Here is a 15,239-nt window from a genome sequence, read left to right as displayed (position 1 = left end):
CAGCTGCAAGATTAATACACTTCCTGCGGCGCGTGTCTCTTGAATTTGACTCCGACAATCTCGACAAAATCTCGTTCGATCATAGTCGGAAATGCAGACAGCTTCTTCCACCCGCGACCACGCCGACGTTTAGATAAATAGCGGGGAATCCAAAAAGAGGGGCGCGTATACGAGGGCAATAGTTCGGCGAAGATAAGCGAGATGCGAAATGGCTTCGCCATAACAGGAAAAATACGAAACGTCGGTACGTGTGTTTCGTGTAGACGCTCGTCTAGACGCGAGCCAGTATACGTATATATGCCGTGTATACGACGATACATAACCCCCTGTGCACAGCAGGATGTGGAAGACTCGGGGGAACGAGATTACAGGAGATCGAGGAGGAAGAAGGAGTAGGAGTTGAAACGGCCGGAGTGACTCGTTTTCCTCCCTGTTTTCCAGACGGGGCCTACCACCACGCGTCTCAGAAACTATGGATTATCGGGTATAGTTGGCACTCTCCCCTCCAAGCAACTCGAGAGGCATTGATAGTTGGACAGGCATCTAACAATGAACGAACACGTCAGGAGATTAGGGGGCACTTTATAAACGGCTGGCCACCAAGGGAATCGCTGTGAAACGTTATCGACAAGTTCGATGACACGCGTCGCACCGGTAGTGCTAGTGCTGTGGTGTTTAACTGGCTTTCTAAGTGGCTGGTAGTCGGCCGACACGGCGGGTGAGTAGAGAGAACCCGAAGTACACCGAGTAGCTTGACGGTCCTCGATGTTACTCCGGTCTCCGGTGTTCGCGGTGACATCGGCGCAGACAAGATGTATCGATTACTGATACTTAAGCACACCGGTGTGTACGATGAGTTGGACGGCTACCGTCGTTTAGCCAGCAGACGAGACTGTCGAGACTTCGCCGTTCCACGAAAATGTTCCTCTCTGATTACGAGCCAGAATAACGTCAGCTACCCGGTTTTCCAGCGCTAGCAATTAGCCGCTACGATTGACACGCAATTAGACTAGGAGGCAAAACAGGGAATAAAAAAAGTAGGAAGAGGATCGAATATCGAGAATACTCGTTTCGAGAGTTTCTCGCAGAGTGAACTAATTGCGACAAATCAAGGATGTACGTGCGTACAGTTAGCATGTAAATATACGCGTGATAGATAGAAGTAATAACTTTGTGGATCTTCCTTTGAAACGATTATTTAACCATGTGATGCCGTTACGTGTAATCGTTACGTTTAAACCACCCGTGCTATAAGGTATGCCGTGTTCGGCGCGTTGAAAACAGGGTAACGTCTTTGGCAATTATCGATAATCGATAGATGATGCTTCATTGCGATATATTTAACGAATAACACGTGTGCGTAGCTTGATAATTCGTAACAGCTAATACAGTGGTTTCGACCGAGTGTTTGATAAGCTAGTGTACAGTCATTAACATTTGATAAATGATGCGCTATTAAAGGATTAGCCAGCCGCTAGTTTAAACGTTGATGACCATTGATGAATAAATATCAAGTAAATTAGACCATTCTACGTATCCATGACACAAGCATATACCGAATCATTCAATATTGCCTTAACAGGGTATACAATACTATGAATGAAACAGTGAAATTTCGTGTCCCGAAACAACTTGAAACAAGAACCGCTAGCCCGGATAAACGAAGTAAGTTAAAACGCTTGGAAATAGAAAACAATTCCATTGCATTTAAAATCATGATAATTCGGTTAATTGATAATGACAGTACGAGACATCAATCTCGTTTTATAAATACGGTTGCTTGGTATTCCAGGTAGTTAGGTACATAGACGAGTCTGTACTCCGACAAACCAGTTAGAATCCTAATTTGCTCATCAAAGTCGGTACGCGATACCGAAGCAATATGTATATTTGTGTATGTATTTTGATCGGTTCTATAATGATCGTACAGAATTGCTGATGGTTATGCAAGTAATTCCCTAATGAGGTATTTAATCCTAAATTTGTATTCTCTTTACTTCTGCAATCAACGCGTTTGCAATTATGTATCTTTATCTATACGTGCATAAATAATATTTTTCGTCGTTGAAATCCATAGTACGAGTTATTAAACACTGCATTAGCGGACCAGTTGCTTTGAGCATATCTCAAACATTAGATTTATGGAATATCGGTTATTAATTTACTATATCCGCGCCAGCATATTGTGGATGTTTGTCAAACGATCCGAAGCAGCCAGAGAATTTTCGAATGTTCGGGGCGTTCAGCAATATAGGAGACGAAGCGATGTTACGAAGCTTGTATCTACCCTGGAACAAGCCACTACGAACATTTTCCGTGATGCTGGAACTTTGAAAGATTATAACTCGAACGGAAGCGTTTACAAACCCAGAGTTTATACCACGTTGTTTCGTTACCACTAGAACGCCGCATACGAAAACGGGGAAGCTCGTTTTGGCAGCAACATGCAACATGGGATGGAAAGTTTTTACAGTAATTTGACCTCGATTAATTACCATCTATACAGGTACTTTAGAGAAAATCGATAAAATTCAATCAATTTCATTAATGGATTGGGTAGTTTCTATTGTAACTTCTTTCATCACGTTCCATGAGTAGAATATTAGGAAATGAAATTTTCGCTGCGCTATGTTTTCATTTTTGTATTTGCGCGCATACAGCGCGTTATCTTTTATTCGGAGAATCCATTTCCTGCGGGGCGACAAATATTCCAGCTACAATAGAACGCAATATCCTGCACAAATCTTTCAGCACTATCACGCTTTCGGGTACCAATCTTTCATCCGCTCTAAACTCGATCTATGTATTTTAATGGTTTATTGCTCTTATTGCACAGAATGTAGTGAGATAATTCACTATGTTTCACTTTAATAAATAATAGTCTTTGCTACTAAGGTTTGCTCACGTTCCTCAATATTACTAGAAATATAAAAAATATCGAAAGTTTTGAGTGATGGTTAGGGAATGTAGATATATAGAAAAATCGAAAGTATCTCTTACTTAACGTGCATAGTCGAAATTACACGCGTTATGCCGCTCAAATGACTTGTAACGCTTGCCCAAGCATTCGTTTCTTTTAAAGTACTTAGCTTAGACGGTGTGACTAATAACGCCATTTCTTTACGACTCGATCGATTTAATGGATTGTCAAACATTTTCTCAGCGAGAAAGCGATTACTCCCGAATAGAGAAATGAGAAAGATGGATGATACAGAGTAATCGGAGAAGGACGTACCTTTTCGCGTAAAAATAAGTTAAAATGTAGAATAACACTTTTTCATAGCACGTTTTCTTTTTGAGAAAATGCAGTCTTAAATTATTGTTGGAAAAAATGAACCGGTTCTAATGAAACCTATCGTTACGAAGTCCACAACTTCGTGATTTCATTAGGTGTAATTGATCTGCGACATATGTATACATCATATATGATATATTTTTGTGAGCTATAGCATACTATGCCATTATCTGCTCAATTTTCATATTTGATTTTTCCGAAAACAAAGCGTTGTATGAAAAAATGTTATTTTATACTTTGATCTATTTTTACGTGACGAATAACGTGTAGTTGAGTCGCAATTTCGGAATTAGCCGTATAAGAAAGATAAATAGATTCGCCGTTACCAATTTGTAGCTTTCACTCGTTATCAACCCTTCAACCCTGTTCGTAAAAAGATCCAAGGCATTAACAAACGTTAAACGCGTTCTCCGGAAACTTACTTTCGCGCTCATCCACGCCGTTCCTCCGATTCTTCTTCTTCGCTAACGAACGAACGTCCGCGGAAATTCGTGGCGCGTTTCTCAAGCTGCAATTTCCTCTGTTACTCCCATTATGACCCTGCTGGTTACACAAATCGCAAAAGCATCATTAACAGATGAAGATAATTGCAAAGCGTTACCCATAGCGTTGTAGCGTAGTGTTATCCACTAGCTTGAGGCAATCGAGCATGGATTTAATATCTGCGAATAGTCACGGTGGTATCACCGCGTGTTCGTGCTACATTGATACCGGAAGTCGGGATATGAAGCGAAGCGATTGGAAGAGAATGCAAAAACTCGCTCGAGAGATTTCGACAGTACGATATTTCGACAGGATGTTCTCGATTAGATAAACTTTTGCAATGGTTTGTTTGCGAAATGTTAATCGAATGAGAGGATTTAGAGTCTAAGCATTTCGAGACTAATGGGACAAGACGTCCTGAGATAACTGTTAGGAAGTTGCTAATTTATTCTATTTAGACTGCTGATGTTTAGGTATTTATTTATTACCCATAAAGTTAAAAGATGTAAAAATATACGTAACTCAAACAATATATAGAAATACAATAAAAATATTAGACGCGTAGCGATGTGAAATTTAATGATTAAAATAAATATCCGCTTAATTTCCATTTTAATCGTGTTCAGAATAATTGAAATTTGTATAAACATTCACGGTCTTTATAACTTTCCATGTAACAATTAGGAAATGGAAATCACGCAGGAATTTGTTTCACCAACTAAATAGCGCAAAGAAAAATTCACCTCGAAAGGTTAACTTAAAATTATCTCGTCGCCCGATTCCCAACGACTCGTCCATGATCATTTCTTTATTTATAAATGGCCTATTTTTAAATGTGTCATTTCGTCCCATATTCGTTACCTATAAAAATTGTTACACTAGCAAGAACTATAATCATCCTAACTAAAATTGATTTGTCTTCATCAACTTTTAATTCTTTAATTATAAAAGTTCTTGATTAAAGGGTGACCTGGTAAACTTTAGGATTTTAAATATATTTAGACTTTCAGTTTTCAAAGTAGATTCTCAGGATTTTTAAAGAGAATTTTAATTTTCTTGAATCTTCTATAAATTGGCACGAAAATGATAATATATGAAAGAATATATCCAAATGATAAAATGAAAGAATATATCCAATTCCTTCTAAAAGTTAATAGAAAGGCCTAAGTGTCGCAATATTCTATTTCCGCAACAATATCAATTTTAAACCTGTTCGCGACCTCGCTCGCATTAACGGTGAAAATTCAATTGAATTTGTCAGGGACGTTATCATGGATGACATCGTTGCTACAGGCAGGGTTTCGTTGCATCGTGAACGAACAACGCGAAAACGGACGATAATTTCAGCGAACGTGCACTTGTGTCAGTTTCGACGATAGTGTCGTTCGACGGTCCATCATACGTGGTCGTCGTTATATGGGTACGCGACCACGGATCGACGCACCTATTTTTATGAACTGGCATAGAAAACGAAAAGGAAATTGCCGTCGATGTCGAAAGACGCAATTTTACGAGCGAAAGCGGGGCAGGCTCGGTTTGATGCTCGCTATGCGCGGCGTACCGTAAATCACGGTTCCCCGAATTTCGAAAGATGCTGGATTGGAATAGAACACCATGTGGAGTAACACGCGTAATCATTTAATGACCAAAGAGATTAGCAGGTTGAATATATGAATTTTGTTGCATACGGATTTGTAAAACGTACATTAAGACCAACCGAATTAATCGCAATTGTGTGTGTGTATGTCAGAAATGCATCGAAGAGTACGAAAAACACGAAAAAATGATGAAACGTCGGCAATCATTTCGATCGGTCGACAGACATGTATTTAAGGTAGAGATTAATGTAAAATATCTGTTTATGTCACAATATATAGTGATCGATATATAGTACGCAAAGATTTATGTAATTCGTCTGTCTTTGTGTGACTGACTTATCAAAAGAACGTAATAACGGACTTTGATAAAAATCCGACAGAAAATTTCTCATAAAATCGTTTACACTTACGTATCACTATAAAATGGCTTTAAAACGCGATTCAAGGGAAATAAAGTTTTCCGCTTTGCCCTGAAGAAATGAAGCGGAATGTCGATAAAATGTTGGAACAAAGCGCGGCATACTAACAAAAACGCGATTGAAACCCGCAAAGAACCACAAATATGCCAAATGCTAGATAACCAAGATCGAAGAAATGCTAGATTTTAACTAAGGAGGGTCGACAGACCTTCCATAATCTATAAATCTATAGGACGATTGTATAGAATGCCTGGAATCGTAACTGGTTCGACGTCAAACTGTTACGAACATACGTATCGGTTAAGGAACAGGAAACTTTCCATATATCGTTGAATATCTTTTCCGCGCAGCGTGCGCCCGGAAGTCGCAGATGTCCGCCATGTAGCTTTATGCTCCGATCACATGCAGCGGACACAGAGTCGCATATGTGTCATCGGTGTTATTGAATTATTAATATAAAGCCGGACATCTGCCCAAATGCGTTTTGACCACGTTCCAACAACAAAAACGGTTAATAAAATTCCCGCCCTCACGAGGCAATTTCATTTTAAAGCGATAATAGAGGTGATAATAGAAATGATAAAGAATCTTGAGAATCTTGGCACCGCTCTCTTTGTCTTCTAATTTCACTCTGGAATAATTCACGTTGTACGAAATTGTTTTAGAATGCATTAAACTTTTGATTGAATCCGGGTGCTCGACGTAAAATTCGTGCAACGTCACTAAATGCTCGTTCTTTCTTTCACTTTGAGTGGCAGTGCCAATTAGTTTGCAATTTAAACTTGAAACAAACGGATATGGAATATAAAAATATAGAATTGATTGTTTTTCAAATGGATGGGGATTTATAGCTGAAATGAAGACGTGGCTTTTTTATTTGTATCTTACACACTATGTTCAAAGAGAACAACTATTTCATACGCAAAAGATCTCGTTGGCTTGAGTTGTAAAATTTCTCTAATAATTTATAAAAAGAAAAAAGAAATTTGTTTCACAATTCAAGAAATCACAGTCCTGAAAATAAACATTCTCTGTAAATAATTGGATCGTGTTGTAAAATTGTTGAAAATCTACTCGTAATTGTAAGGATAAGCGGTCGATTTGTTCGCCGTCTGGAAATACTAGCTTCTGTCGTGCAAGTGGTAATAAAGATTACCAGAGATTAACAGATACTTTCTTGGTGTACGGGCGACAACATTTATATATAAAATCGCCAGCGCTATTCAAGATCTTTCCACGCCATTTCAGATCGATTCAGTTACTTACGATATTCGTCCCGGAGCAAATCGTACAAATTTCGCGAGACGGGTAATCTAATAGACAGAGCCAATTGTAACGTAGAAAACATTATTTATTTTATCTCGTTTACGCAGCAATTCGATTCGATTGTTTAACGAACAGCAATTGCCGTGAATGAAAAATGGCCCCTGGAACGACTTCGGAGTTTATTTTAGTTCTGGAATTAAACGAGCGTTCAATTAAACGGAGATTATTAAGAGTGCTTATCGCTTCTTGAAAACTTCAGTCGTGATTTATTTCACAGGCTCGCGAGTGTATTTCTACAAAATTTATATAAGTCTATCAAGCAGCGTCGGCTCGCGCGATTCGTCCCAGACCTTACACTTTCTTCCACCGCGAATGCAAAATGCTTCGTAAAAGAGATGGTTAACTTCCTTATATCTGACAAATTACGCCTATCGAACGGGTTACGCGCCCGTGAAGCTTGGTAGAATATGTGCAGCTATATAGCAACGCATGTTTCTATCCTTTATGCAGAGAAGCGAGAATCGATGATGTAACCGAAGTGGATGCAATTACTGCCTTTATATTGTACGTGTAATTTATAGTCATATCGCTGGCTTAATGGTTAATCACGTTAATTAATTAATGCGACCATAGTAAGATAATTAGAGTATCGGTAATATATTTAACGAACAGAAATTTTACACGAAGGCTGGTCGTAAAATTTGATCGGAGACCGGGGAGAGGATCATTTCTATCGGCGTTTTAGCACGCGTATCTATCAATTTTCAAATTAGGAACGAAAATCGAGTAGCATCTCGTTTCAAGAATGTGTACCACTACGGTAACATGGTACGAAGAAAAGAAGGAGGCGAATCAGACGATGGAGAAGGACGTGGAACCGCTTCCACTGCCAGTACGAACCTCGGCCAGCCAACGGATAATATGGCGAAATGTGATTGGTATCATTGTGCTTCATTTCCTCGCCGTTTACGGTTTCGTGAGCGGTTATCGAGATGCCAAGCTTTGGACGTGGATTTGGAGTAAGTACATATCGTGACTCGTTTCTACTTCGTACCGGAAATTCGCTTTTCTCCTTTTTCAAATTTCCTTCATTCTACCTCTTTTATTTTTATCCATTCAGAATTCCAAACAAACCATTTATTGACGCATCAAACATTTGAGTTTGCTGGAAAATCGATTTTTATCCCATTTTTCTCTCGATTCTATCCTTTTCTTTCAATCTGCAAGCTTGAGATTTAAGCATCCTGCGCTCTTCTCGCCCAAATATTCCTTTATCCCTTAGAAAACCTTCTAAGCTTGAAGAAAGTAAGAAGTTAAGAAATTTATTAAATGGAAGATCAATTAAGAAATTAAGTATCGATATGCGTGACTCCCCATTTCGATTTCATGCTAAACGTATATACTTTTTAAATATCAAAAACCCTCTTGGCTGAAACGAAAACGAAACTGAGATATAAATATTGAAGGATCGTAGCATAGACGTTAACGTATCATCGACTTGCGACAAATTTTTCATGCTTTTTATATTACATCATCCTGAAGGTTTTGCGTACGGTGTCGTGGCTGGTTTGGGAATAACAGCAGGAGCTCATCGCCTGTGGGCGCATAAAAGTTATTCCGCCAAGATTCCTCTGCGAATATTTCTTGCTTACTTATATTGCATGGCTGGTCAGGTAGGTTAATCCCTTCTAACTTTCTGTGTTTACGCTCGAGGAAGTGTCTCGAGCAATAATTTCATAGATGTTTCTTGTTCGATTAGACGCATTTTTATAAATGGATACGAGATCACAGGACGCATCACAGATACACAGAAACAAATGCAGACCCGCACGACGCGACCCGTGGATTTTTCTTCTCTCATATCGGCTGGCTGATGGTTAAAAGGCATCCAGCCGTGAAAGAATACGGCAGTAAAATCGATATGAGCGACATCGCTGCGGATCCCGTAATAAAATTCTTTGACAAGTAAGATATTTCCTCTAAGCTAGTTTACCTACACGTACGGCTGTCGGAACGTGCTCGCTCATCTTCATGTTTACAGTGGTAATTCAAAGATATCAGTCCTGTTCTAATGGATTCATGAATTTCCTCGTTCCTTTACGAGCTTATGATTAGCTTCGCGTTCCTTAGGAATTTTGATAAAGCTACACCGTATCAAAGCATCGAAATATTTCACTGAAAGGACACGTAACTCGGAAATGAGAGCCAACGAATATGTGTTCACGTTACCGGAAGCCGAGCGATGGAAGCTTCCAAGATCTCGTTCGCGTTAAAACAACGTGAATTACATTTCGTCGCGGCTAGTCAAACCGTGAAACGCGGTCATTTGGACATTTTGCTATCTCATTGCAGGTATTACGAGGTCATCATGGTTTCGCTGTGCTTCGTACTGCCGATATTGTTGCCGGTGTTCGCGTGGAGCGAAACGTGGTTCATAAGTGTTCATGCGATGCTCATTCGCTACGTCTGGTCGTTGCACGCCACTTTTATCGTGAACAGTTTCGCCCACATGTGGGGAAATCGACCGTATAACAGGCAAGTTTTGGCGCGACTCACGCCGCGCTACCTGATCACGGGGCCAAGTTAATTAAAACTTGCGAACGACGACGGAGCCGTTTTTCAAACGCGATTTAACTCCGTTTCTACTCGGCTGCAGGAGGGTCAAGCCAACGGAAAACCCAACCGTTTCTTTCTTCGCGCTGGGTGAAGGTTGGCATAATTACCATCATTCTTTCCCGTGGGATTACAAGGCTGCGGAACTGGGCGCATATGGCCTGAATCCTACCACCGGTTTTATAGAGCTGATGGCGCGCTTAGGCTTGGCGTACAATTTAAAAACACCGAAGAAAGAGCTGGTCGATCGAACGATACTGAAGAAGGGCGATGGAACGGACAGCCTTTGGGGACATCGGAGACACTGAGAAGATTTCGTATCGGGAGCGATATAGCCAGGTCGTAAAACGAAGCGTTAAAATAGGGTCACTAGTTGATCTAACTGCAGCTAGAGTTATGTGCATTTTGTATGCACGCTGGCACTTACGTACGTCAGCTTTCTGAAATTTCTGACAGTACAATGATAAGTCATAAAATTGATAGAAGTCAGAATTTTGTAAAATTTGAACTGATCCTGAGTCGACATAGTATAATCCTGGACGAAGCTCTGGGTAATTGCTTATGTCCTTCAAATTACATATTTCAACTGTGTTATATATTCTACTGACCGATTTTGCGATCTCACTGTATCGTGTCCATTTACTATACATACTAAGTTTTTTTATATGACTGCAAGAAGAAAAAACGGCAGCCTCGAATACCAAATATTATTTTTATAAAGCAAAAATGTGGGGTGGAAATATTCTTTTTATTTAAATGTTTTTGTATATTTTCGTATTTGTAGAGGGATTTATATGCTTCGGACGTCACGCGAATCCTTTTGCTGTTATCATTCCAGGTTTATTTAGCGCGTTTTCGCATCGCGTATCAGGCCAGGTCAGGTATATGGGTGAACACGTACGCGTATAATGCTAGGCCGATGTTTATGTAGGAACAAATAGTTTCCTCTACGTGTATCTACCGTACTTATGTTTCTCTCCAATTAAAGCCACCGCAAGTGTTTTTATAATGAAACCGATCACAGCGAAATCGGGCAATCTGTTCAAATATTAAATGACGCTGAAAAAACATTCGTTCGTTGGTCGTAGAAAGTAATCGAGATAGATTCACGTTAATTAGCGAGGATATTGAATATTTACGATGGTATACTATATACTGTAGCGTGCTACAGAGTACAACGAATGAAACGAAAACGAACAGAATACCTTCACGGAAGTTCGTCTCGAAATGCAAATAGCATTTGCAAATGAAACGAAATAAGGCTTACTTTACCAAGGAACTTTACGAATTTCCCGTTGTAGCATACACAACCGTCAGCGCTGAGCTGACAACAAACTTTAAACAGGGTTCACCGTTTGCAAGCTCCAAATTCTGCCACAGCGTTATATAGGACGTGAAAATTATTTATTCGATACCATGTACTATACTACTATATTTTTGAACGTGAAAAGTAACGTTTCAAGAGCATTTTCGAAAATACGATAGTGGGGCTTGTTACGCATCGCGTTGTTCATTTATTCAAGAAGTCTGTAAGAGTTGTCGAAAAGCGACCTTGTTTTACCTTGCTTTAACGGTGAAAGCACCAACGAAGGGTCGTCGTTTCGGAAGGTACGTAATGAATGCTGCAGTAATGAACCGTGTTTAGCCTATGTATTCGGGCGTACACCCATATACAGCACGGTCATTTCCGGTTGGTACTCTGTGTTGTCCATCTCTTTGTCCCTTAAAATGTCACTTCTTTCGTAGAATTATCGAGGAATAAGCGTCAATTTCTCGGCAATAAATAGACTTTAATATCGATTAATCAGAGGCAAAACGCTTCTAATCGAGCCTAAACCAATGTTAATTAACGAGCATGCAATCGTCGAAAACGAAACGATTTCAGATAATTTCGGTACGTTCCGCGTTTGGTATGCACGAGGCTCGTGTAAATTTTCATCAGGTGATCATTATTGGTCCGTGTTCGGTAATGATGGTCGCGCGTATTTTGCGTACACGCGGCAGCCACTTTCACTCGTCGCGTTCCGACACGCGGCGCTTGCATATCGCACGAATTATTCAACGAAACGGCGGAAATTAATTATCGGTGCAACAACGGTTACTGAAGCTTTAACGATGTAGTAATTACATGCTGGCTGCTCGCCGTACTGAGAAAACACGTAACCGGTCGTGTTTGCAATCGTGTAATATTTCGCAGATTTGTATTAGCTACGCGATAGATATCGCGCATAGATTACACGCTTTATAAATACCGGCGGCATTTCTGCTCTCCACGTGTTCGTTCTACGATATTGTTCATCTATGTTTTAGATTACCGTTGGTACCACCCCCGTTTATTTTTAGGCAGACAGAGAGGGAAGGAAAAAAAGAAAGAAAGAAAACATTGCACGAAACTACAGGCTATCGTAAAGTCGGGCAAAAATACACTACGAGTTTCCATAAGTATGACACGAAGGCAGCGCAGTTATAGCGACTTTTCATATTTATAGCTGGACAGGACATTGTTTCACCGTATGTACGGCTACTGGCCTATAGTATTTTTATCTTCGACAGTTATTCTTGGATGATAGGTAGCCGATAATAACAGCGTAGAGACTAGTTTTTTTATTAGCTACGCAGTATCATCGTTTTGGAAGAAGAATGCGCTAAAAATGGAAAATGGTAATCGATGAATGTTATATTTCAGAGACGTAAAAATGTATTTCTAAAAAATCACGCAATAATTCGTTGGGGAAAATTTGTCGTCTAAATTAAAATGCAAAGTAGCTCAAACAGAGGGATGAATCATTGCTCTCATATCGAGCTAAGGGTATTTCTATTCAAACAAGGATGTCATGGAAAATTAACGTTTTTTTACGATCCTATTCGGATATAACATTTATCGATTCTGATTACCTTCAATTACGGTTATACCTTAGTCGGAAACGATTTCGCGGAGAATCACTTTTCTACGTTTCTCCGGTAATTCTCTCGTGTATTGATTAACGATAAGAGATGAAATCAGTGTCTGCGTCCTCACACTATGCACCGTGTATTTCTGCCATTCCCTCGGCATCGTCGAGTATTTTCCTCTATGAATTTGTTATGACCTTAGCAATAGAACGGATCGATAAGACACATTCTGTCTGTGCGCGCCTCTGATGTGTCTTTTACCGTCGCCTCGAGGCGATGGAATAAATTTGAATCGCATATATGTACAGAGAAAGATCGTTCGTTGATCCGATACGACTGGAAAAATCAGATTTACTTTGTTTCATTGTTCTTCTCTTGACCATATGCATTTCTACATTTCTAATTTGTAAGCTTCCTTCATATATGCTACCAACTATTCTTGAATTACTTACTGCCAAGAAAATTCGAGTCACTGAAAAGAAGCGCGTTGCAGCGGAGTTAACGATTTAATTAGAAGAGAATTATGATTGTACAGCGCGGTACGGGCTTACAATAACTATAAATATGGTCACAGTCTTGCACAGCTTAACGCCTTGACGGTGATACATCAGACTAGTTATTAGGCGTTAGCGTGTGCCTAAGTTATGCATTAGCGGGTCTTATTTCGAAATATGTCTCTAAAAAAAGAATTTATACGCACGGGTGTAATTTATGTATATTTACGGGTATAATTACGTAGTATTATATAGTAGTATTACACTAGATCGCTCAATTTCATGCTCACATTTACTAAAATTTTAATTACATTTATACACCAATAAAGTTTACCAGCAGCTGTCCAGGTTTCATTATTACTTACTGATCCCATATATACGAGGTAAAACAGAGGCGAAAGACCAACTGTTATCCGTAAAATACACGATCGCCGCTTGAAACTGCATCATAGAAATAGAATATTGCGATGGAATCAAAGAAGGAAAAGCATCATCACGATCGACTTTCGAAGCAACAGTTCGAGGTTTAATCTAGCAAAAGGGAAGGAAGAACGCGAGATCCACTGAGAGACGATCAAAGGAGACATTACACCGTGCGCTAAAGCACAACCAGAATAGAAGGGAACGACAAACCGCGGCTGTGACATTTCCGGCTCGTTTCGTAGGTCGTAAAGAGAGGTAAAAGCGTAGGCATTATGTGGATCGAGCTCCGAAGGCGACCAAAAAGCCGGTGATAATGGCGTAGAGAGCAGTGGCGACTCAAAGCCGACTCGGCTCGAAAAAAAAAGAAGAGGAAGAAAGGGAAGGAAAGAGGATAGGTTGCAAGTTGGCGAGCGATGCGATGTGCGAACCGGTGGTGTGCGGTGCACGGAGTTACTTTCGAGCATAAGCGCGCTCGTTCGGACTTCCTAGTAGCGCATACGAAGTATTGTTTGGAAAGCAGCTCATCGCCAAGAGCCTCTCGTTAAATCTCCAAGAACTTTGTTCGTCCAGCTCTCGCTCGAGATCAATACGACTCCTAGTTCAGCTACATATGTAGTTACATGACAAAAGTTCTGAACTTTTGACCCGACGGCGGCCATTGTACGGCCGACAGACGTCTATTCCATCGCGTTTCCCTATTTTCTTCTATTCCGTGTTGCACATTTCACGCGTCCAGGACCGGCACAGCTGGACCACGGGGGTGGCATTATCGTTTTGCATGTGGCTCCTGCGTACGTATGTATAATGCATGGCTGTTTTGAAAAGGTAATGCAATTCATAACGGAACACTGTGATGCGTTCCGCTCGTGTTTTCCCGTCTCCAGAAACCACCGGCGAAAATAATAATGCTTATGGACCTTAATAATCATAAAAATGCTAATGTTAATGACGCTGGGGGATGTGGGCGGGAGTTGGCGGTGGCCGTGATATTAATGGAGGGATCGTCGTCGTGCATGGGAAACAATAATAAGAACAATGAAAACGGCCACGACAGCAATGAGCACGAGATAATACGAGGGAAATGCGAGGGTGAAACGAACAGTATTGTAGTTGTAACTGTCGCCCAAGCCAGACCCTGTGAAATTGTTTAACGAGATCACTCGGATTTTTCGTCCTTTATATGCCTTGAAAATAAAACGCTCGACTATTTGTTTATTTAGAAGAGAACATTTTGTGGCCACTATCAAAAGTTTTGCAGCAGATCGATTATTTCCCTTCTAGTGTATCGCTATTCGATACACAGGCATGTATTGTATGGAGTTGAATAAATAAAAACATCAGTGGTTTTGATTAAACAAGTCTCTATCGTAAGAACAACTAAACGACGATGATACCACGTATTTTGCCTATATTTTCTTCCCTATCCAAATTAATTTTCGTTTTAGCGAACGATGGATGAATTTTAATTAAAAAAAATATTTCTCGAAAGAGACTTAAATTGTCTTTTAAGCCACAGTCTTAGCTTGCAAAATCTATTTTCTTAAAGATCAAATGTCAAAATTCGGATATATATCATATATAGCGAATGTTGCTTCATTTTCTCGTCACATACTTCGATACGCCAAGAGATCATGTATTCCTTTCTTTCAATCGACACAAATGAAAATCGTGAAAAAGCATCTTTCTATCTCCAAGATACTTCTCCCTTGATGTGGATCGTTGAAGTAGTAGAAAGCAAAAGGATGAGTCGTTCAAA

At 40.0% G+C, this 15,239-nt stretch overlaps 2 protein-coding genes across 6 annotated transcripts in view; one reads left to right on the top strand and one right to left on the bottom strand.

The window, feature by feature from the left end:
• Positions 1 to 15,239, bottom strand: part of LOC100742043 (follistatin-related protein 5) — a 47,390-nt gene that overhangs the window by 30,572 nt on the left and 1,579 nt on the right. The window lies entirely within an intron of this gene.
• LOC105682075 (acyl-CoA Delta(11) desaturase-like) lies at positions 425 to 13,403 on the top strand. Of its 4 annotated transcripts, none has more exons than XM_033324672.1 (6): positions 425 to 718; positions 7,852 to 8,080; positions 8,604 to 8,734; positions 8,821 to 9,026; positions 9,414 to 9,596; positions 9,718 to 13,403. In XM_033324672.1, the coding sequence occupies exons 2-6, from the start codon at positions 7,867 to 7,869 to the stop codon at positions 9,980 to 9,982; spliced, it is 999 nt and encodes a 332-aa protein (XP_033180563.1). In that variant the 5' UTR covers positions 425 to 718; positions 7,852 to 7,866; the 3' UTR covers positions 9,983 to 13,403. The 4 variants fall into 4 exon arrangements, with proteins under 4 accessions (XP_033180563.1, XP_033180559.1, XP_033180562.1 ...); XM_033324668.1 differs by having other exon boundaries at positions 7,835 to 8,080; XM_033324671.1 differs by having other exon boundaries at positions 426 to 718; positions 7,866 to 8,080.

The sequence above is a fragment of the Bombus impatiens genome, unplaced genomic scaffold (assembly GCF_000188095.3).
Source record: "Bombus impatiens unplaced genomic scaffold, BIMP_2.2 scf_0011, whole genome shotgun sequence".
Classification (NCBI taxonomy): domain Eukaryota; kingdom Metazoa; phylum Arthropoda; class Insecta; order Hymenoptera; family Apidae; genus Bombus; species Bombus impatiens.
The sequence above is the reverse complement of the archived record's forward strand: the minus strand, read 5'-3'. Positions and strand labels throughout refer to the sequence as shown.

Coding starts and splice junctions, on each gene's coding strand:
- LOC105682075 (XM_033324672.1), top strand. CDS start 7,867: ATGTGTACCACTACGGTAACATGGTACGAAGAAAAGAAGGAGGCGAAT. Junction 9,027..9,413: donor GTAATAAAATTCTTTGACAA/GTAAGATATTTC, acceptor ATCTCATTGCAG/GTATTACGAGGTCATCATGG. Junction 9,597..9,717: donor GGAAATCGACCGTATAACAG/GCAAGTTTTGGC, acceptor ACTCGGCTGCAG/GAGGGTCAAGCCAACGGAAA.